At 38.4% G+C, this 20142-nt stretch overlaps 1 protein-coding gene across 1 annotated transcript; it reads right to left on the bottom strand.

Annotated features, from left to right (window-relative positions):
- Positions 1–3148: 3148 nt before the first annotated feature.
- On the bottom strand, positions 3149–15333 carry wnt7ab (wingless-type MMTV integration site family, member 7Ab). The gene is made up of 4 exons (XM_082146047.1): positions 15062–15333; positions 14287–14513; positions 11785–12056; positions 3149–4377 (listed from the first exon to the last, which is right to left on the bottom strand). Exons 1-4 carry the CDS (start codon positions 15130–15132, stop codon positions 3895–3897), a joined length of 1053 nt encoding a protein of 350 aa, XP_082002173.1. The 5' UTR covers positions 15133–15333; the 3' UTR covers positions 3149–3894.
- Positions 15334–20142: the final 4809 nt, after the last annotated feature.

Below are 20142 nucleotides of genomic sequence, written 5' to 3'. Positions count from 1 at the left end.
CTATCTATCTATCTATCTATCTATCTATCTATCTATCTATCTATATTAATTCACTATGACCTTGAAAGTAATGCCTTGTACTGTCCTTTCTTCCCCACTGTGTGTATCTGAATGCCATCACACACGTCAGCACTAATGGGCAAGCTGACTTTCCCTGAGTGACTGGCTGACATTTTGCAGCAGGCAATGGAGTTGTTTAGCAACTAGTGGCAAAGGTCTGAATGAAAGAAATGTCAGAGTCATCAATCACCTGACAGCTCCAGCCCCGCCCACTTAAACAAGTCATCACTATAACACTCACTGCGCTCATCAATTACTCAAGGAGCCCGAATTACTGTCCTAAACTGAGCATTTGTGCATTTCACTGTTTATTTAGCCTGAATTCCTTAACAAGAAGTTTCACACATGCTAAGACAGACGAGGTACACTAACACCATCAACATTTTTACATATTGTCAAGGAAATGTGAGTGGAAAACTCGTGTTGTGCGATGTTAGGGTGTTTAATCTGATATGTATGTGTTTGCTAAAGTGTTTTAGTGCTTTGCAGTCACTGAGGTTTTTGGGTGATGCTTACTGGCTCAAGTCAAAAGAGCTTAAACCCAATACTCTATGCTTCTGTCTGTAATATTTATGGATCATGTCCCAATTAGGTTTGCCCATTTTAACCTCCACGATCTCTTAGAAAAGCAACAGCACACCTCTCTTCAACACACTAATGTTCAATACTTGGGACTATTTGTTCAAATCACTAAGCCTAAGTAAGAGCAATAGTAACAGAGATGCTTGCCCTACAACACAATTAATAATATCACCATTGTCACACGCACTTTTGTTCATCTTCAGTTTCACTTTCATGGACTTTGTTTTTTTCATCAGTCTTTGTTTCCCGCCACTCATCTGTTCCCATGGACACTAATCTTCCACCACAGCTGCCCATCATTTAGTTTGTTACCTCTGTGTATTTAGTCAATTTTTTTATGTTCACAGAGAAGATCTGCCGTCTGGCCGTAACCTGCCCATTTGACGACGAGACCCCCAAGTCACTGTTCTGTGTCGGGGCGAATTACCATCACCCCGTAGACCACCCAGGGCTGTGAGTCTGCGACATCTGTGGCTGAGGGTATACTGGTGGAAATAGAGAATGAGGACTGGCTGATGGACTTCAGCACGGAGGTATCATCTCCCACCAGATCACCGGCTCCACCAGACACCCTCGGCCTTACAGCTCCACCAGGTTCCCTCGTCCCACCGGCTCGTCACACCACCTCCGTCACGGACTTGCGGATCTTCTGCTACGCTCCAGTCCTCCACCCCTACGGCTGCAGCGGGCTCCTCCTTCCCTTCGGTTACACCTCGATCCTCCATCACACTGGCATCGCCTTAGTCCTCGGGCGATCTGGCTCCACCTCAGATGATCGTCCCAGCGGCATTGCCCAGGCCCACTTTCATGGACAATTTTTAGTGCTTTCATCAGTCACATGTTTCTTTGTGTCCTGTTACTCATCTGTTCCCTTGGAGACTAATCAGCACATTATTTAGTTCCTCTTTGTTCAGTCTTCAGTTGTCGGTCGATGTTTATTGTGTTGTGTGTGTGTGTGTGTCTACCCCTGTTTCACAAACACACTGTTAAACCTTCTGTCTGTTCCTGTGTTTATTGTTTTATTAAAATCTCTACGCATTGGATACCTTCATCTTCATGACAACCATGTTTGCATGATTAGATCTAGAAGGTTTATTTTAATAATTAACATTCACATTCCAACTTTGTCACCCACAAATTAAAATGACTGCCTAATGCTACTGGAACGCATTGAATTGTCCGAAATTACAAAGTATAAATAAAACATTCATATAAAAATAGTCTTTCACAAAATATACTATCTCACCAATATTTTCAAGTGTAAATTCTATGTCTGGATTTATCACTATACCAGTTACAAAAAGCTTGTGGTCAGTAGTCTCTTAATATTACAGCAAATGTGATTATTCCAGACTATTAGCAGCATACAGGAAATTTCTCAAAGAAAAAAATATTGCTTGTTGTCTTATAACAATGTATTATGTAAACTAAAAAAAGCTATTCTTTCAGATAAAAGCTCGGTGTTTTTCTGAATAAATTCAGCATTCATAAACATGGAGAGCTGCATTTAACCACTATTTCTGCTCAATGTTCCATTAATTACAGTTATCAACATTTTTGTAATAAATAAATAAAATCAGTGGTTTGGAAGAATTAAACAGCAGAGCACAAAAATTATCGCCAACATTTTCAGCAACCTTGGTTCCGGAAGTAGTTTTCCCATTCATTTTCTTCTGTAAGGCATTCAGATTCATGAACCGAACCAACCAGCTTCACAACATCACGAATCTTGATTTGTATGTATGTATATAAACTATAGGGCTGGGGGAATTAACGCGTTAATCTTTGCGATTAATTTGAGATGTTTAACGCGTTAAAAAAAAAGAACGCAATTAACGCAGCACTTTTTTTTTTTTTGTTGCCTTGTTTTAATAATTTCCTGTTGCGGCTGCTATTGAAAAGCCCGAAAATATGCCGTCCCGCCCCTCCGTGTTCGGCGATCAGGTTTCATTCTCGCGCAGCTTTCATGAGCGGGTCTTTTCCGCTCCGTGTGTGCCACCGCACTCTCCGTTCCGTGTGTGTGTGTGTGTGTGTGTCGGTGTGTCTCTGCTCAATGTTCTCCTCTTAACGGCCCAAACGTTCCAATCATGTACCGATCACGCACTGGAAAAGCAAAGTCCGCTCAAATAACGTGACATTTCTCTGTAGACTTCTGTTTGCTGAGCTGGTATAGTCATGAAGGGCAACAATGGTAAAATGACCTGCTCTGATCACATGCTCTGGTAATAATAGCTTTGTAGGACTATATTTTATTTTGATAATTAGTTTAAAAATCTGTTAAATTGATTATGTTGATTGATTGATTATTTAAAAAGAATAATACATTGATATATTGATGTTTAATATTATTTTAATATAGGGCTATTGTCTGTTCCTTTTTTTTCCTGTGTTGTTTCATTTAATTAGGTGATACTTAGTTTAAATATTGATGATTACAAGCTTGGGGGAAATGCAATTAATTGCAATTAATTACAGCAAATTGTGCAATTAATTAGTTAATTTTTTTTATATAATTATATAATCTATTAAAATTGACTGCCCAATATAAAACTGTTTAATTGAAAAATATTTAATAAAATTGAGTTATTTGAGAGTAAAGCAACGTGAATGTGTCATTCACTACTGAGTTCTTTTGCGGCAATCTCAGACTTCTCTGATTGGTCTTCAACAGCTTTTATAGTGTAAAGTGTAGGTCTTCATTATAAAAATATGGTAGTTAATCCACTTTGACTTGCAGCTTCTACAGAAACATATATAACACTCACGGTAGGTCTTTCATGAAACGTCATACATTATCAGAGAAGATGAATAGGATTTACTTCAGGAACCCTGCGGTTGTGCTCTATTGGAGTATTTACTCCATAATTTTCATTGCAAGACGTCCATGTCCCAGTAACTCCATTGGTAAAATCAATGTGCAGATAGTTGTTATCAGTTTTGCCAGCAGGTCGAAGACAAGAAAGCCATATTTGAATCCAGACAGCTTCAGGATCCTGCAGACCCGAGTCACGCTCTAGATTTAGTGAAGAAAGCAGGTAAAACTGTGTGGCATCAGAAATAAAACAATACACACCTTTCAGTTCCTTCTCAAGATGAATTCTTTCTCCAGTTATCTCGATGATCATCCATTAAAGTGAAGGAAGCATGTCTAAAGTAAGGTCTTGTGCAAAAGAATAAATGCCACCTGATTGAGTCATATTTTAAGGTCAGGGAGTCAAAAGACCCTGTCAAAAACTAGGCAGAAGTTCAAAGTCATTTACACGTGTACACCTCTGTCCTCTCGCTACACGTGTTGCATTTGACATAACAGCACCAAAAGAACTTGCAGTTGCACTGCCACACGCGTGAGTACTGGTGTGTGTTGTACCCGCGTCCGCAGCACATGAGGTCGCAGCCGTTGTGATGGTGCATCAGCGTCTTATTGCAAACTCGCCCCTGAGTGCCGACGCTGCCGCTCACCGGATCCGCCTCGCAGTAGTTGGGAGATTTCTCGATGTACACCAGATCTGTGTCCATGGGCTTGCGGTACGAGTAGGATTTTTTGATCTTGAGAAATGTTGGTCGTTTGTGGCGCGTGGCTTTCACTGGCTCCACGTGGACAGCGTTGGTGTATTTGTCTTTGAGGATGTAGCCAAGCTCACGAAACTGGGGCAGGGTCATCCAGCAAGTCCTGGTGGTGCAGGATCCAGATACACCGTGACATTTACACTCCAGCCGCATACTCCGCTCTAGGACCTGGGTCGAGCACAGCAGCAAGAGTGGGAAAAATTAGCGCTTTAATTAAGCAAATGCTTCATTACTCAATATGAATACACCACATTTTGTCAACACACTCAAATGAATGTCATACAAATACAACTACATTGTATAAATTGCACAAATTTGGGAGCTTGCAATATCGTTTCATGTTGACGTTTTGTTTGAACCTCAGTATTCAGATAACATCCTCAATAATATGAAAACATGAAGCTGTTGGTACACTTACACAAGACAAAGAACTAGAATTTGCTTCTGGTGCAAAAGTCTTCTGATTGTTTTTACACCTTTACCATGTAGTTGCTACGTAAAGAAAGCTGTGTGACCATTGCGTGCATGAAGTGTCCAACATACCACATGTCGTTTTGTGATTAAATGACTGCAATTTAAAGTGCACTTCTTCTGGTAAGACTTAATAGTCCACTTTAGACATTCTACTAACGATGAGTAACAATGCAACTACATGTCAACTAGCAGTCTATCTTAAATTGGAGCGTAAACTCCACACTAGAGACCTAGCTAGTTTGTAACTACTGAACTTTATTCGGTTGCACCATTTGTTCTTAAGGCAGAACGTAAGCACGTAATGCAGAAGTAGATCTTAAGCTCTCCGTAGTCGCATAATATGGCGTTTACCCTAATGATCCAATAGCAGCCTTTCAATACATGAGCAGAAGTTATGCTGAAAGTTTATTCTTGACTAATTTTTGCTTCACATAACTAGGAAAAATTTAAATACGATACTACCCAGCAGTCAATAGCCGTTATGTCACTGTCTAGATTCTAGACCCGGCTATGAGTAACCCACTTTTAGCCAAAGTAATCTTGAATTTGGTTACATGTCGTTTTTGCCAAATTAACTTGTGAGATGTATGATATTTCATTGTGTAAGCAAAGTCAACAGTGATTATAAGGTGTTTGATTTCATTTCTTTGACATGTTATCTAATTGATGGCTAGTCTATTCTTGGGCTATGGTTTAGACGTCTATAAAATTTCCCCTGACAGCCCGAATTTTGCCTTGTTTTAGCCTAGACGTCAGGGTTGTGCTTGGACGGCTATTAGACGTCTTTTAAATGCAAAATTGCTTGCCGAGTACTTAATCATGAATAACATAATAGGTATATAACATTCAACTGTATTTGAAATTAATATAAGGATCAATAAATACTGATTACAAATAAAACAAAACAATAAATTTGACATGGACCACTGCAAACAAAGACACACTGTTCAGGTCGAGTTCATGTTGAAGAGCGCAAACACTGTAATGGGTTACGCTTTATTTCTATAGTCCACTTTGGACTATATGCAGCTATGCAACTACATGTCAACTAACTCTCATTAATCTGCAACCACATGTTGGGTTAGGGTTAGTAGAATAAGTTGACGTAGCTGACATAGACTGTCAGCTTAATATCTGCTAACTCTTTATTTAGATGCTCCTCCAACAAAATTCTACTGACTATAATGACTGCTAGTTGACATGTACTTGCAAAGTTACTTGTAGTTAGTAGAATGTCTAAAGTGGACTATAGAAACAAAGCACTACCAAGTAATTTTCAGATACTGTTCTCTCTCTTAAAATGTAAATTAATGTAAATGTCAAGATTACCAGATATGTCTAAAGAACTGAAGTAAAGCCAATCTAATATTTTATTCCATCCGTTACTCCTGGTCGGAGGCTTTCATAAATATTTCGTTTATAAGTAGAGTAACATTTCAACTAGGCCTACGTTTAATGGTGCAATGGAGAAATATTAAATAGTGCGTAAATACTTTAGTGCCCCTTTATGTCAAAACTAGGCTAAGTTGTAACTTACAACCGGCGCCTGGTCTTGAGGGGCTGTTTACAGGACACCATTTTTAACTAAAAACGCGATTTTTGGCCGTTCATTTACACGACAACAGCGTTTTGGGTGCATAAAAATGGCCTCCATGTAAACAGCAAAAACATGAATCTCTCAAGACGATGACGTCATGCATATGTCTATAGTGTTTCATCACCATCTAATGGCCTGGCTGCAGAATACACAGTCGTGTAGTCGTTTAGTCGTTTTCGCGGATCCTTGTGACAATGACAATGGCAACTTTTCCTTTTTAAGCACATCGTTGTCGTGTAAATGTACCCTGAGTCTCTACGGTTGGGAAACAGTGCCCTTGGGTCTTCTGTATGCTTGCTAATACTAGGTGTTTGCTGTAGGGTGTTCTGGATGGTTGCTAAGTGGTTGCTAGGGTGTTCTTTGCTAGATGACTTCCCAAGTCAATATTCTGTTCTCAAAAATGGCTTGGGTTCTTTCCTCTATCAGGTAAAAAGTATAAGGTTATTGTTCTCTATAAGGTATTCATGTTCACAGCACGTACGGGACAAGCTAGTTAGTTTAAGTTTAAGGCTACTTGTTTAAATTACAAACCCTGTATAAGCAATAGCAAAAGTGAGGCTTCACTTAGCAAACTGATAATTACATGACTTCACATTCAACAAACAAATGTACAATAATTGTATTATCATTGCACATAATGTTATTTTTCTCCACAACATACGAACAGCAATAACACCAGTCAAATCACACATCCTCTCATCATACCAAGACCTTCTGCTATCTGTTCTCAGAGATGGGCACCATGAGCCAATGTCATTACATTCGCTGGCATAAATTAAGAAAGGGAGGGGGCATTCAAACAGAGCACTCTTTTAGTTCGCTCAACACAAAACCTGCAGCTAGAATGATCCTGTAGGGATAGTCAGTTCACTAAGAGGCAATTTAGCGTCTCAGATAAGACCGTATGAACGCAGTCCCACAGAAAAGGCTCTTCAACTAGCTGCACAATGTCAGGGTGAATGAGGAGAAGTGTTGGTGCCATGAATCAGCTCTCTGTGACCAAAGGTGGAACACGCTAGATATACGCTCGAAGCTTCTTTACCCCTCATTAAGCTTCACTGACTCTTTCATTTAAGAATGAAAACGCTGTATGATAAATGCGATTTCTGTCAAACTATATTTAACTGCATTGACATTATTGATGTTTGGTCGTGAGACATGCGAGAACCAATGATGTTTGATTTCACTGACGTCCTAACTGAGCCATAAGCTTTAGAAGGCTTGGAATATACAGTGCATCATAATGACTACACTGTAAAATACAACGGTTGTTCTAACTAACACTTAATGTCTTTATTGTAAAAACCTAGTAAACTTAAATTTTCACATACTATTCATTGTTTACTTTATTGATTAATTGATTATTAATTGATAATTAATATTGATACATTGATTAATTGATTGGTTTGAGTGCCGGGGTAATAGACTTTTCGCTCATTTCCTCCACTTTTGCATCTTTCTCTAGTTGCATTCACTAATTTCCCAAAGTCATCTTGAATGTTGAATTGTCAATACAACTGAAAGATTTGAGAGAACATCACATAAGCTGACTTCATAAATTGATGCGGATTTTGCTAAAAAAAAAATTGTTTGAACTCACCGTTATTGTGATCAGTGTTCCCTTTAATTGGTCACTTGGAACGTTATTTATATTATTGTAATTCTCCTCCTATTGATGAAGCAATGCAACAAGAAATCACAAAACGCATTCCCGTTACAAATTTGCGCAACACTTTAAAAATTATTCTTTTAGAAAGAGTCCTTATTACGGAAATAATATTCTTTAAAAAAAATACTCAAGTCAAACTGAATGTTTTTAATTGCATGATATTTACAAGTAATAACCATGTTTTATAATTTACATTTAAATGCAATTAGCTGAAATTCAGAGAGCATTTTTGACCTACTTAAACAGGAATTTAGTATTTAGCATCTTTATTTGTCATTTCATAATTCGATTGTCTTTGAAATATGGTTAAAGTCTACTGCCGAATGTACTGACAAGTATTTATGGCAAACTAACGTATACTTTAATGTAATTTGTATTGAAACTTGTATTCACATATTTAAATATATTTGTAATTACACATTTGTAAAGAAGTTGCAATTTAATACATTTAAAATGTATTAAACTTTAAATATAATGTAAAATAACACTCTATATTTTAAATGATACATGACACACAATACCTGTGCTTTAGTATGTCAAGCAACGCATCACAATATATGTACTTTGTTAAAGAATGACAAAGATTATTAAAACATAATGATTTAAAATGTTCTTTAAAGTAGCCTATTGTACTTAAGTACTTAAGTGTATATGTACAGTTAAAAAAAAAGAAGTACACTAAAAGTACACATTCAGTACATTTAAGCACACTTTCCCCCCCAAGGGACTGTATCCCTTATTCCACATCAAAGACAACCTACAAATGTCTGAACAGTATATGCGGGGAAAAGCACAGCCTCTAAATGCAGGTGAAAGTGAAAAAGCCTTTTAGGACCTCTGGCGGTTTGAGCATTGAAAGTTGAGACAAAAGCACACCATCAAAGATGAAGCGTTTCCATCAAAGGTAGAGATAGGGGATACTGGTGTAAGCCAGTGTCTATTTAACTGAGCAGAAAATGGGAGTGGTTTTGTACAGAGCTTGGTGTGTTGGAGCTCATCTGATTTGTAATCAAACTCTAGCACTTATTCTGCTCTTACCCCTAAAAGCTTCCTATTATCGCTGTGCCAGTCCAGTCTTGGCTTTGCTGCTGGATTGTTGACGGCTGCAAACCGCAGTGCCATAGTTACTGAATCCTTCCCTGTACTTGACTTTCACTTGATGCGTTCAGTGTAACCAAAACATCACTTCACTGATAGATAATACCTCTTATAGGAATAGTTCACCCAAAAATGAAAATTCGGTCATTTACTCACCCTCATGCCATTCAAAACCCGTATGTAACTCTCGCATGTCATCCACATATCCTCGTTTTCCAACTTGATGTGACAAGGCATGACTGAACGTCATGCGTCTCGTAGCTGAACATATGGAAGCTTGTTTCCGCCACAGAATAAAAAAATAAAAAAGGTAATTGCGACTTTTTATCTCACAATTCAGACTTTTTTTCTTGCAATTGCGAGTTTACATCTCACGTCAGAATTGTTATAAAGTTAAAACAGTCAGAATTGCAAGAGACTTTTTTTCTCACAATTACGAGTTTATATGGCGCAATTCAGACTTTATTTCTTGCAGTTGTGAGATAAAAAGTTGCAGTTATCTTTATTACGTGGTGGAATGCACACTGCTTTTTATGATACTTCTCGTGTGATTTTGTCACTAGTAACTGTATGCTTTCAGTGAACGGAAAATAACGGTGTGAACGGAGTTCAGTATGGTGTACCACAAGGCTCAGTACTAGGACCGTTGCTGTTCACTCTGTACATGCTACCCTTAGGAAATATCATTGGGAACCATGGAATTAGTTTTCACTGTTATGCTGATGATACTCAGCTCTATATTTCTTCACGTCCCAACGAAATGCACCAATTCACAAAATTAACGGAATGCATAGCTGATATAAAAATTTCGATGACTAGTAATTAATTCTGAAAAAACAGAGATTCTAATTATTGGGCACAAAACCTCTGCATGTATTAACCCAGAATACTGTCTAACACTTGATGGATGCTCTCTCAAGTCTTCGTCGTCTGTCAACATTGCATTGGCTCCCTTAAACATCGTATACATTTTTAAATATTGATGACTACTTTCAAAGCACTAAATGGTTTAGCTCCTCAGTACTTGAGCGAGCTCTTAACGCATTATAGTCCTTCACATCTATTGCGATCTCAAAATTCCGGCCAGTTGATAATACCTAGAATATCAAAATCGACTGCTGGCGGTAGATCCTTTTCCTATTTAGCACCTAAACTTTGGAACAGTCTTCCTAACATTGTCCGGGAAGCAGACACACTCTGTCAGTTCAAATCTAGACTAAAAACACATCTCTTTGACCTAGCATACACATAACACATTATATACATTCCTATTATTCAAATCAGTTAAATGATTATTAGGTTGCATAGATTAGGTCAGCCAGAACCGGGGACACTTCCTATTACACCTGATGTACTCATTACATAATAAGAAGAATGGCATCTATTCTAATGTTAGTCTTTCTGTTTATTCTGAGGTTTACTGAAGTCAGCCGGATCCGGGCCGTCTCCAGATCAGATGGAGGACCTGCACCTGGACCCATCCACGACGCATCCCTGAAGTGCCAGCCTCATCAGCCCTGTGAAGGCCTCATCGACACGACAGCCATCGGCACTGATCCACAACAAACTCGTCTCCATTCCGGCGTGATGACTCCGACTTCCAACCAGATGAACTGGATAAATACTCTGAATGTTCTGATGCAATCTGACTTCTGACCTGTAATGCTGCCTGGATCATAATCATACACTGTTCGCTCGTTGGCAAGAGGAGAACTGAGCGACTGAGCCTGGGTTCTCCCAAGGTTTTTTTTCTCCATTCTGTCACTGATGGAGTTTTGGTTCCTTGCCACTGTCGCCTTGGCTTTTGGCTTGCTTAGTTGGGGACATTTAATATTCAACAATATTATTGATCTGCCTCACTTAAGGTGGACGATGACGCAATTTTCTTCTAGAAACAAACTTTGTTGTATTATTTTCATGTTATCACCGTGAAGCTGCTTTGATACAATCTGTATTGTAAAAAGCACTATATAAATAAAGGTGACTTGACTTGACTTGAACTATTTTGAGCTCCACATAGAGAGAGTCATGCTGCACAACACAAGCGTGACAAACTGGTGAACTTGTGGCTAATTCATATGAAATTGCCCAATCTCATTCACACGTTTATGTACCATCTGTTTTCCCCCAAATGACGGTTATGTTTAGGGGTGAACCTTCATCCTACTTTTTTTCTAAAAATCTTACTTTTTATCCAATTCACATCATACAAATTTATATGAAATCACCACCTCGTAAAATAGTTACACTATACTGTGGGTCAACTTTTCTTTAAACTAAAGCGGCACGCTTTAGACACCGGCAGCTTTCATTTACAACAAACATACAAACGGAAACCTTTTCTTGATAATCAAATATATCGAAGACTAAAGATATACAAAGACGGATCTCTCGTATTACTATGAATGGGGGAAATTGTATCTGCCAATATGGTGGAATAAGTCCCGCCTTCTAAATAAAAGAGCCAATCAGGAGTTGGTAAAGTCAGAGAAACCTGAGGCTCATGCATATGTGCATTGGCTGGACCAACCTGAAATATACGCCATATGAGCGTGAGAAATAACATTTGTGAGGCAGACAGTTCATGTCAGATTTTATTGGTGATTTCAAATATGAAATTTAATCGTACGCTTGGAATTTGATGTTTCCCCATTCAAAGAGATATGAGCTGTACTTGCATGACTGAGACAGCTGCCCGGGGGCCTTTCAAAGATGCAAGGGACTTTGAAATACATACCTTTCTTCCGACTTCGTTGTTATGCAGATTCATAAGCGCCCTGGCACTGTGTTTGATCTCTCTAGCATCCATGAAGACTTTGGAGAAGCCCAGGCCGTAGTGTATGTCCGCGGAGCAGCCGCCCCACCTCCACCCGCTGGCGTGCCCGTGGAAGCCCTGCTTGTCCCGGTCGCAGCTGCAGGCGCTGAGGTTCCCCCGCGTGCAGGCCGAGGTGATGGCGTGGGCCACTCCGGCCGAGAGGATGGCGTACCTGAACGCAGACTCTTTACTGCCTGCCAGCAGACCACAGACACGCTATATTAACTGCACATCACAACAGTCACAGTTCTTTGTAGATCAGCGATTAACAGTGTGGCTGGCCAAGAGTCAAATACTTCAAATTAACCATCAAATATTGGCAATGATGTCGGATTTAATGTGATTAGAAGTGCAAAAACAAATGACTTTGAATAAGTGCTGACGTGCAGATTTGTCAAATCATGTCCAAATGTCTTAGACCACTAGTGCATATGTATTTGTAAAAACGTTTGGTTATGTGCAGACAATTAAGTAGTGTGTCATACGCCCTTTTCGCCTCTGGCTTTTGGCTTGCTAGTTGGGGACACTTAATACTCAACAATATTATTGATCTGCCTGCATTGACACCATTATATGAGAACTGAACTGAGCTGGACGATGACATCACTGTTTTCTCCAGAGCGGCTGTATAAATAAATAATAACTTTTTTACAATAAAAATGAACCATCACTGAACTTAAGCTGGACTGTGACACTATTTTCTTCTAGAAACAAACTTTGTTGCATTATTTTCCTGTTATCTCTGTAAAGCCTTTGAAACAATCTGTACAGTAAAAATCACTATATCAATAAAGGTAACTTGACTTGACTAATAAGTGTGTGTGTGTTTTTTTATACTCTTATATAGGTAGTTTTTTTATATTTCACAGACAGAGAACATTTAATACATTTAATTAGACAAAATATGAATGAGCTCAAAAGTAAAAAAAAATTTTTTTTTTTTATTAAAAAAATTACTTGAAGGATGGAATGAACTTCCGAACATCTACTTCCTGAGGTTATCAGTCATCGCTTCTCCATAAATCATTGACAAACACGGCAGTATTTGCATAATCGGCAGATGTATAACCATTAACTTGAATTGTAAATTAGAGCTGTCATCCAAGATAATGTGATAAATCAATGAATGTATAGTCAAAAATGTAAAAATGTATTGCTTTTATTAACGTTTTATACCTGAACTCTCGCAGACCCCATACAGAAATAATGTAACATTTTCATCTGGGACTTTTGAAGCTACTTAAGTTGCAAAGAAATATGCTTATATATTTTTGTCCATGTCATTACATACACTTAATATTCAACAACATTATTGATCTGACTGCACTGACATTATTGGATGAGAGCTGGATGATGACATCACTGTTTTTTGCAGAACTGCTTTATAAATGAAATGAACTCATTTAATAATTGATGATCTTTACAACAGAACTGACTCAACACTGACTTCAGCTGTACAGCCGTAATGAACTGTTTGCATCATTGGATCCTTTTCCTGTTATCACGGTAAAGCTGCTTTAAAACATAAATAAAGGTGACTTGACTTGCTTGCGCTCTTTAACTTTACTCATCTGGAAGACCTAAGTTATAAACTGATACAGTAGTTTTAAGCAGGTTGGTTTGGCAAAGTAAAAGTCCATTTGTCTCAGGTGACATCTTTTCATGCTCTGTAATTTACACCTGTGGAAAAACTCTTCAGGCTGCAAATACTAACCCAAACACTGATACATGCATGAAAAATGTTAGTACCAAACTCACAAGACAGTTTTCAGTTTGGAAAGGGGGCTGTGTTCTTAAAAATAAAGGTTCTAACAAGAATCAAGTAGGCCTAGTCCTTCTGTCGGAGAACTTAGTTCTTTACAAAACCATTGGTGCTAGTGCTTTGAAGAGCCCAAGACACTGAAATACTGATCTCAAAGCTATTAAACTTCAAGCATTTTTGAATCTAAAAAAAAAAAGTACAATAAATAAATAAAGCAATTCAAGTTGGCCAACACCCCTCCAAGAAGAGCCATTTATGTGCTTGTATTTTCCTGAAGATATTTATAAACCTATTATTTATATTATTATTATATTCCCATCTTTAATGATTGGTTTCTGCGATTGTAAGGAGATGTTTTGTAGCGCATCATGAATACCTATATGACCGCAGGTGAGAAACAGGCGCGCGCATATAGGCTTAATATCTCATCTACTAGATATTTCAGGCATGTGGCGCGGAAACCTTAACTTCAACCGGTCGATTTGTATATCGAAGCCAATGAACGGGGACAAGTAAAGGAGGTAACTGTTTTACCCCAAATTAAACAAAACTGTATAATCCGTAACCACATTGGTAAACACTTCCCTCCTATCTTTAGTGACACATTTCCCCCAAACACTGTTTTCGAAACACTGACATACATGAGAAGATGTCCAACATACCCACTTTCAACTCTCTCCCGAAGACGGTCCTCTCGCCGAGCGCGGAGCAGTTCCAGCGGCCGTGTCTGAACTGGAACTGGCACTCGCTGATGCCCATCTGTGCGCCCTTGCTAATCACGATCAGCGCGTCCGGGCGGCTCTGGCAGATCAGCCGCTGACGGGGCGCCAGGCCCGGGATCTTGTTGCATATGATGCTCGCTCCCAGCGCCAGTACGGTGGAGAACCCTCTAGAAGTGATCAGAGAAGAGCGCGAATCAAACTAATCTTTGAATGCATGCATAGGATTAAAAACTGTAGGAGATATAGCTTACACACACACACACACACACACACACACACACGCACACACACGCACACACACACACACACACACACACACACACACACACACACACACACACACACACACACACACACACACACACACACACACACACACACACACACACACACACACACACACACACACATATATATATATATAGCCTACAGCCTATTGCAGGTTTTATAGGATACTGCGCGTGGACGAGCACTGGACAGCTCACGCGCGCACCGAAGGCGTCCACAGGTTTCCGACATCCCCTAATGTCTCTGGAAAGCATCATTATTTAATGGCTTGTATTCCCCCCAAAAAGTGAATTTCCCACTGAATAAAAACAATTTGCTTTGTTCTATCTCAATATCGTTGTTATAAAATAACCTGATAAGACATCAATTTAACTTCAGCTGGAACTACAGTAGAACTTATCCTACAGTAAGGTTTTTATCAGCTCACCCCATTTTCAAGTAGATTATTCCAAGACAAAGGAACATGTGAAATATCCAGCGTCGTGTTTTTCTGCTCATGATGGTCCTGTCTCGTTTTCGCTCAAAAGGAACGAGGAACTTGAATAGCCAGTAAATAAAGTCAGTTTGCACTAAAGTTCCAGCAAGGATAGTTTCCCCGCACGTGTGTGTCCACCTTCACGGTGTGTCCAGGTCGTGTGTGTCCACCTTCACGGTGTGTCCAGGTCGAGTTGAGAGCGCATATCGGCACAGGTGAGCAGATGTGTGTGATCTGAGCCCTTCATCCTCACACTGGAGACGGCTTTATATCTCTGGGCGTGTTCTCACGGGCTTTAGAGACACCCATGCTATCTCATATGCATTACAGTAGCCCTATATGCTTTATTCACTGCCATAAATCATCCTGTTAGTGAAAAAAACCGTTTGACACAGGCTAGGGAAAAAAATCAATTAACACTAAGCACATAATACGCTGTTAGTAAGACTCAACACAACATCTATACATAAGTCTTCTGAACTTGATGCATAACTTGTTTTTAAATTAATTAATTTTTCTTAATCTTACTTATTTAAATAGTCTTTATATTCTCTTGTGTTATGTATGTGTGAATGAATGAATGTTCCCAGAGCTGCTGGAAACCACAACAATCGCTTATGTGTTTGCGCGCACTTGCCGAATAAAGCTCATTCTGCTTCTGATAACAGGAGATTTTGCGCATTTGAAGCATTGCTGTTGTGGATCAATGTGCATTGCCAAGGACAATTCAGAAGTGACTGTATAGGCTACTCTAAAGAAACACTTGCTTAGATGTATAGATATAAGCAAACAGGACTCAAAAAAAAAAAAAAAAAAAAAAAAAGTAGCTAAAGTCAAACCTGTGCTACATCTTAGAGAACAGAATACTGCGAAATATAGTTATTTTGTGTCCAATTCCTTGACGCTCTTTCTTTCTCTGTTGTTGATGAACTCGCAGTTGTGTTTGCTGTGGTTTATGAGTGTTGAAGTCAGATAGACTGCAGGTGCTTCAGGAATAACTGCAGATTTGAGAAAGACTTTATAGTGTCAGATGTCTGTCCGTCCATTCATTCTCTATTCACTCGAGCAAGGCACATAATCACAATTTGAATAATTTGCAGCTTTTTACTTAGCAGTATTGTTTATCAATTCAAGAAAACATTAACATCTTTTGCAATCACTCCCCCTACAGGCATGATCAGTTAAATGACTCAATGAAGGAAATATAGGCCTATACTGTACATCTGAGCAGTAGCGCGGGAAGGGGGGTGCTGCGGGGGCTGCAGCCCCCTCGTCATAGCATCAGCACCCCCAAGTGGGGGGCTGTGGACTAACATAATATTGTACTTTAAAAACGTGAAATAAAAATAAATAAATGGACAGCGTTGAGTGCGAGTATTTGTGAAAACACAACTTATCTATGTTTCAAGAAGGTTTATTTTCTTAAATGTGGTCAGTTCTGTTAATTAATTTATGAAATTAATTTTGCACTTTCATGTTTAAATACCAGATCAAAAGTTCGGTGCCCATTTATATGAGCTTTTAAACTTTATGATGACCTAATATTCAAACTCCTTATCAACATTTACAAAAAGATAAACAGGACTATTATAAGCTAAAACGTATATGTGATACATGTTTGTCAAATGAAAACTGTGATAGTAAAGTTTGTCCCAATACAGTATATTTTCACAATAATGGGGCACATATTGTCACTTATTATCAGATAATGTTATTTTTCGTCTCAGGCTGGTTCCTCACCTCAGATTCGGCTGAGTTTCTGTCCCGTTGGGCACCATGTCAAGACGAGATGCCTTTTCATTACTGGACTCTGTTCAAGCGCATGGCTGACTTGAAGGTCATGAAGTAATGGTGTGGTGATGCCTGAAGCCTGCAAATCAAACATTTCTCTGACAGTGACACTCTTGTAAAGTATTATAGTTCATAAGTGCATTCAGAAAGCACTCAGACCCCATCATTCAGTATTTCTTTAAATAAATACATTGGCAAAGTAATGACAAATCTGGCTTTATAATTTTGGGGTAAAGAGTGTAGACTGATGTGAACCTTTTAAAAAGCATTGTATCATAACAACATGTGAATCAAAGTTGGCATATTTTTAACTAAAACTAAAACCAAGACCATGAAAAAAAAAATTTAATCACTTGGGAAAAAAACATTAACTGAAATTCAAAAAAATTCTGCTCATTACCAAGGCACCATTTCTCATTTCCATTTAGTTTAAGTTCAAGTACTAAAATAACTAAACTAAAAATGAATAAATATCTTTTTTTGACATTGAAAAACCTTTTAACACTTTACAATAAGGTTAATTAGTTTACATGATTTAAATACCTTAATGAACTTCAATAACATGAAGTTAACATGAACTAAGAATGAATAATACTTCTACAGCATTTCTTAATCTTAGTTAATAGTCATTTCAACATTTACTAATACTTTATTAAAATCAAAGGTTGTATTTGTTAACAGTTAATGCACCGTAAAGCAACATGAACAAACAATGAACAGCTGTATTTTTATTAACTAACATTAACAAAGATTAATAAATACAGTAACAAATATATTTCTCATGGTTAGTTCATGTTAGTTAACACGTTAACTAATTTTAACTAATGAACTTTATTGTAAAGTGTTACCAAAAAACAAATAAAAATGACAAAAACACAACAAAATTACAAAAAAATGTGAAAACAGAAAATATAAAAATAAATACTAATTCAAATATTAACCAAAACTATAGGCAAATACTAATACTATATTACGAATACCTACTAAATGTATTTTCTGAAGGCACTGTATTCATATACAAACACAGTTGGTATATTATCTTTATTATTTTCCAAGTTACAAAGGTTGTAATGGGCCCAGCACACACTCCCGGACCCACCGAGTTCTGGGTTATTATGGGCCAGCACACACTCCAGGACCCATCGAGCTCTGGGTCATTATGGGCCAGCACACACTCCCGGACCCATCGAGCTCTGGGTTATTATGGGCCAGCACACACTCCAGGACCCATCGAGCTCTGGGTCATTATGGGCCAGCACACACTCCCGGACCCATCGAGCTCTGGGTTATTATGGGCCAGCACACACTCCAGGACCCATCGAGCTCTGGGTCATTATGGGCCAGCACACACTCCCGGACCCATCGAGCTCTGGGTTATTATGGGCCAGCACACACTCCAGGACCCATCGAGCTCTGGGTCATTATGGGCCAGCACACACTCCCGGACCCATCGAGCTCTGGGTTATTATGGGCCAGCACACACTCCCGGACCCATCGAGCTCTGGGTCATTATGGGCCCAGCACACACTCCCGGACCCATCGAGCTCTGGGTTATTATGGGCCAGCACACACTCTGCGTTACTCTGCTGACTCTCTGCCAGGTGTCCAACACTGGGATACCTAATGTACAAACTAAAACTAAAAACCAGATTAATTCCTCGAGCACAGCGCATATTAGTGTCATTTCACCTCACAGATAAAACAGGCTTTCTGACTGTAATTAAAAAGAGCAGTGAGGGGATCAGCACTTATACACGTTGTAGGAGCCATACTTACCACCTTAATTATTTTGTATAAATTTGTTCATTTAAATATGAATGATATTGTTGTGTATTGTTAATTTTGTTTATTTCTCTGAGTATGTGCCCTCTATAGGGAAAAGTTCTTTAAGGATAGGCCACCCCTGACAGGAGGGGGGCGCTGGTGCAAGAGCACCTGAAAAGTTGTTTGTTCTGTTTTATGTTACAGGTCTTTATTTTTGATTTAATAAACGTCAGTTATCTATCTATCTATCTATCTATCTATCTATCTATCTATCTATCTATCTATCTATCTATCTATCTATCTATCTATCTATCTATCTATCTATCTATCTATCTATCTATCTATCTATCTATCTATCTATCCATCGGTCTATGCTTTGTTTCTCCAATAGTGTACAGATATTTGCCACACGCTATTTGCTTTTCAATGCTCGATAACATTCCAATTTACTATTTCATTTTTACTATTCAAATATTAATTTCATAACGTTTATTTGAGTGATTCTGAGAATGCAAAGTTGAGTTACCGAATTCAAAATCGAATTTTCTCTGAACATTCATATACAAATGTATTACAGTTTTTCTCAGTAGCTTTGGTGCATTTCTCACATCACTATTTGCATTTGTACAACAGTTAATGCAGTTCTCAAAACAATTAGTACAAACTGCAAAACCTAGTTGATAACCTGCAAAAGCGTGTCACTTGCTCAAAATGGATAGCTCATTCCTCAAAAGCAAGTATTCATATCAATGAAAGTGTCAGTGTCATCAAGATGAAAAGTCCTGACACCATTGTTTATGAACAAGATAGTCAAATGGCTTTGTCATGTTTTCATTATGACAGTTTACTCTGTAAATGTTTTCCAATGCAAAAAAGTCAGATCTTGGTGACACTACCTGAAAATGCTCAAGACAGCACTGTATACTATTTGCACAGCCATTTGAAAAATACAGTAAAGTTACACATTACTGTATTTAGTGAGGTAACTGAGTACAAGACACTGAATATGTATGTTTCACATTTTTACTGCATATGCTCTTTGCAATTCTAATTTGTTCTCAGCATTGTGCAAAAGAAAAAAATACACCCTTATTTACAACAAACATAAACTCCCTTTGGGTAGAGCTGTGCACAACTGGAAACAATATTGCAGTACATATTGGAACTGAACATTGGTTGCAACTAATGCTTCACACACCCCTTCTCATCAGTGAAAGCTGAGATTCACCTGAGAGAAATTGTTCAATTTAGGAGACAAATTTTTTAAATGTGTAAAATTTGCTTGACAGATTTTGACAACTAGTTCAACATTTTTGTATGTAATGACTCAAGCAATGAAATGAGGACTATTAGTTTTATATGGAATGACTATTCAGCATTCACAAGTAGTTAATTTTGACTGACATGACATAAGCAAATGATAATGTTATAAAACAGCAGAGAGTTGTATGAAAGCAATTGATGCATGTCCAAAAGCA

The sequence above is a fragment of the Leuciscus leuciscus genome (genome assembly GCF_965113295.1).
Source record: "Leuciscus leuciscus genome assembly, chromosome: 18".
NCBI lineage: Eukaryota > Metazoa > Chordata > Actinopteri > Cypriniformes > Leuciscidae > Leuciscus > Leuciscus leuciscus.
The sequence above is the reverse complement of the archived record's forward strand: the minus strand, read 5'-3'. Positions and strand labels throughout refer to the sequence as shown.

Bases quoted from the DNA above. Each gene is read 5' to 3' on its own strand.
- wnt7ab (XM_082146047.1), bottom strand. From the start codon at position 15,132: ATGAGCAGAAAAACACGACGCTGGATATTTCACATGTTCCTTTGTCTT. The intron at 14,514-15,061 runs GTGAGCTGATAA...GATCACTTCTAG, and splicing joins ATAATCTACTTGAAAATGGG to AGGGTTCTCCACCGTACTGG. The intron at 4,378-11,784 runs GTATGTATTTCA...TGCTCGACCCAG, and splicing joins ACAACGAAGTCGGAAGAAAG to GTCCTAGAGCGGAGTATGCG.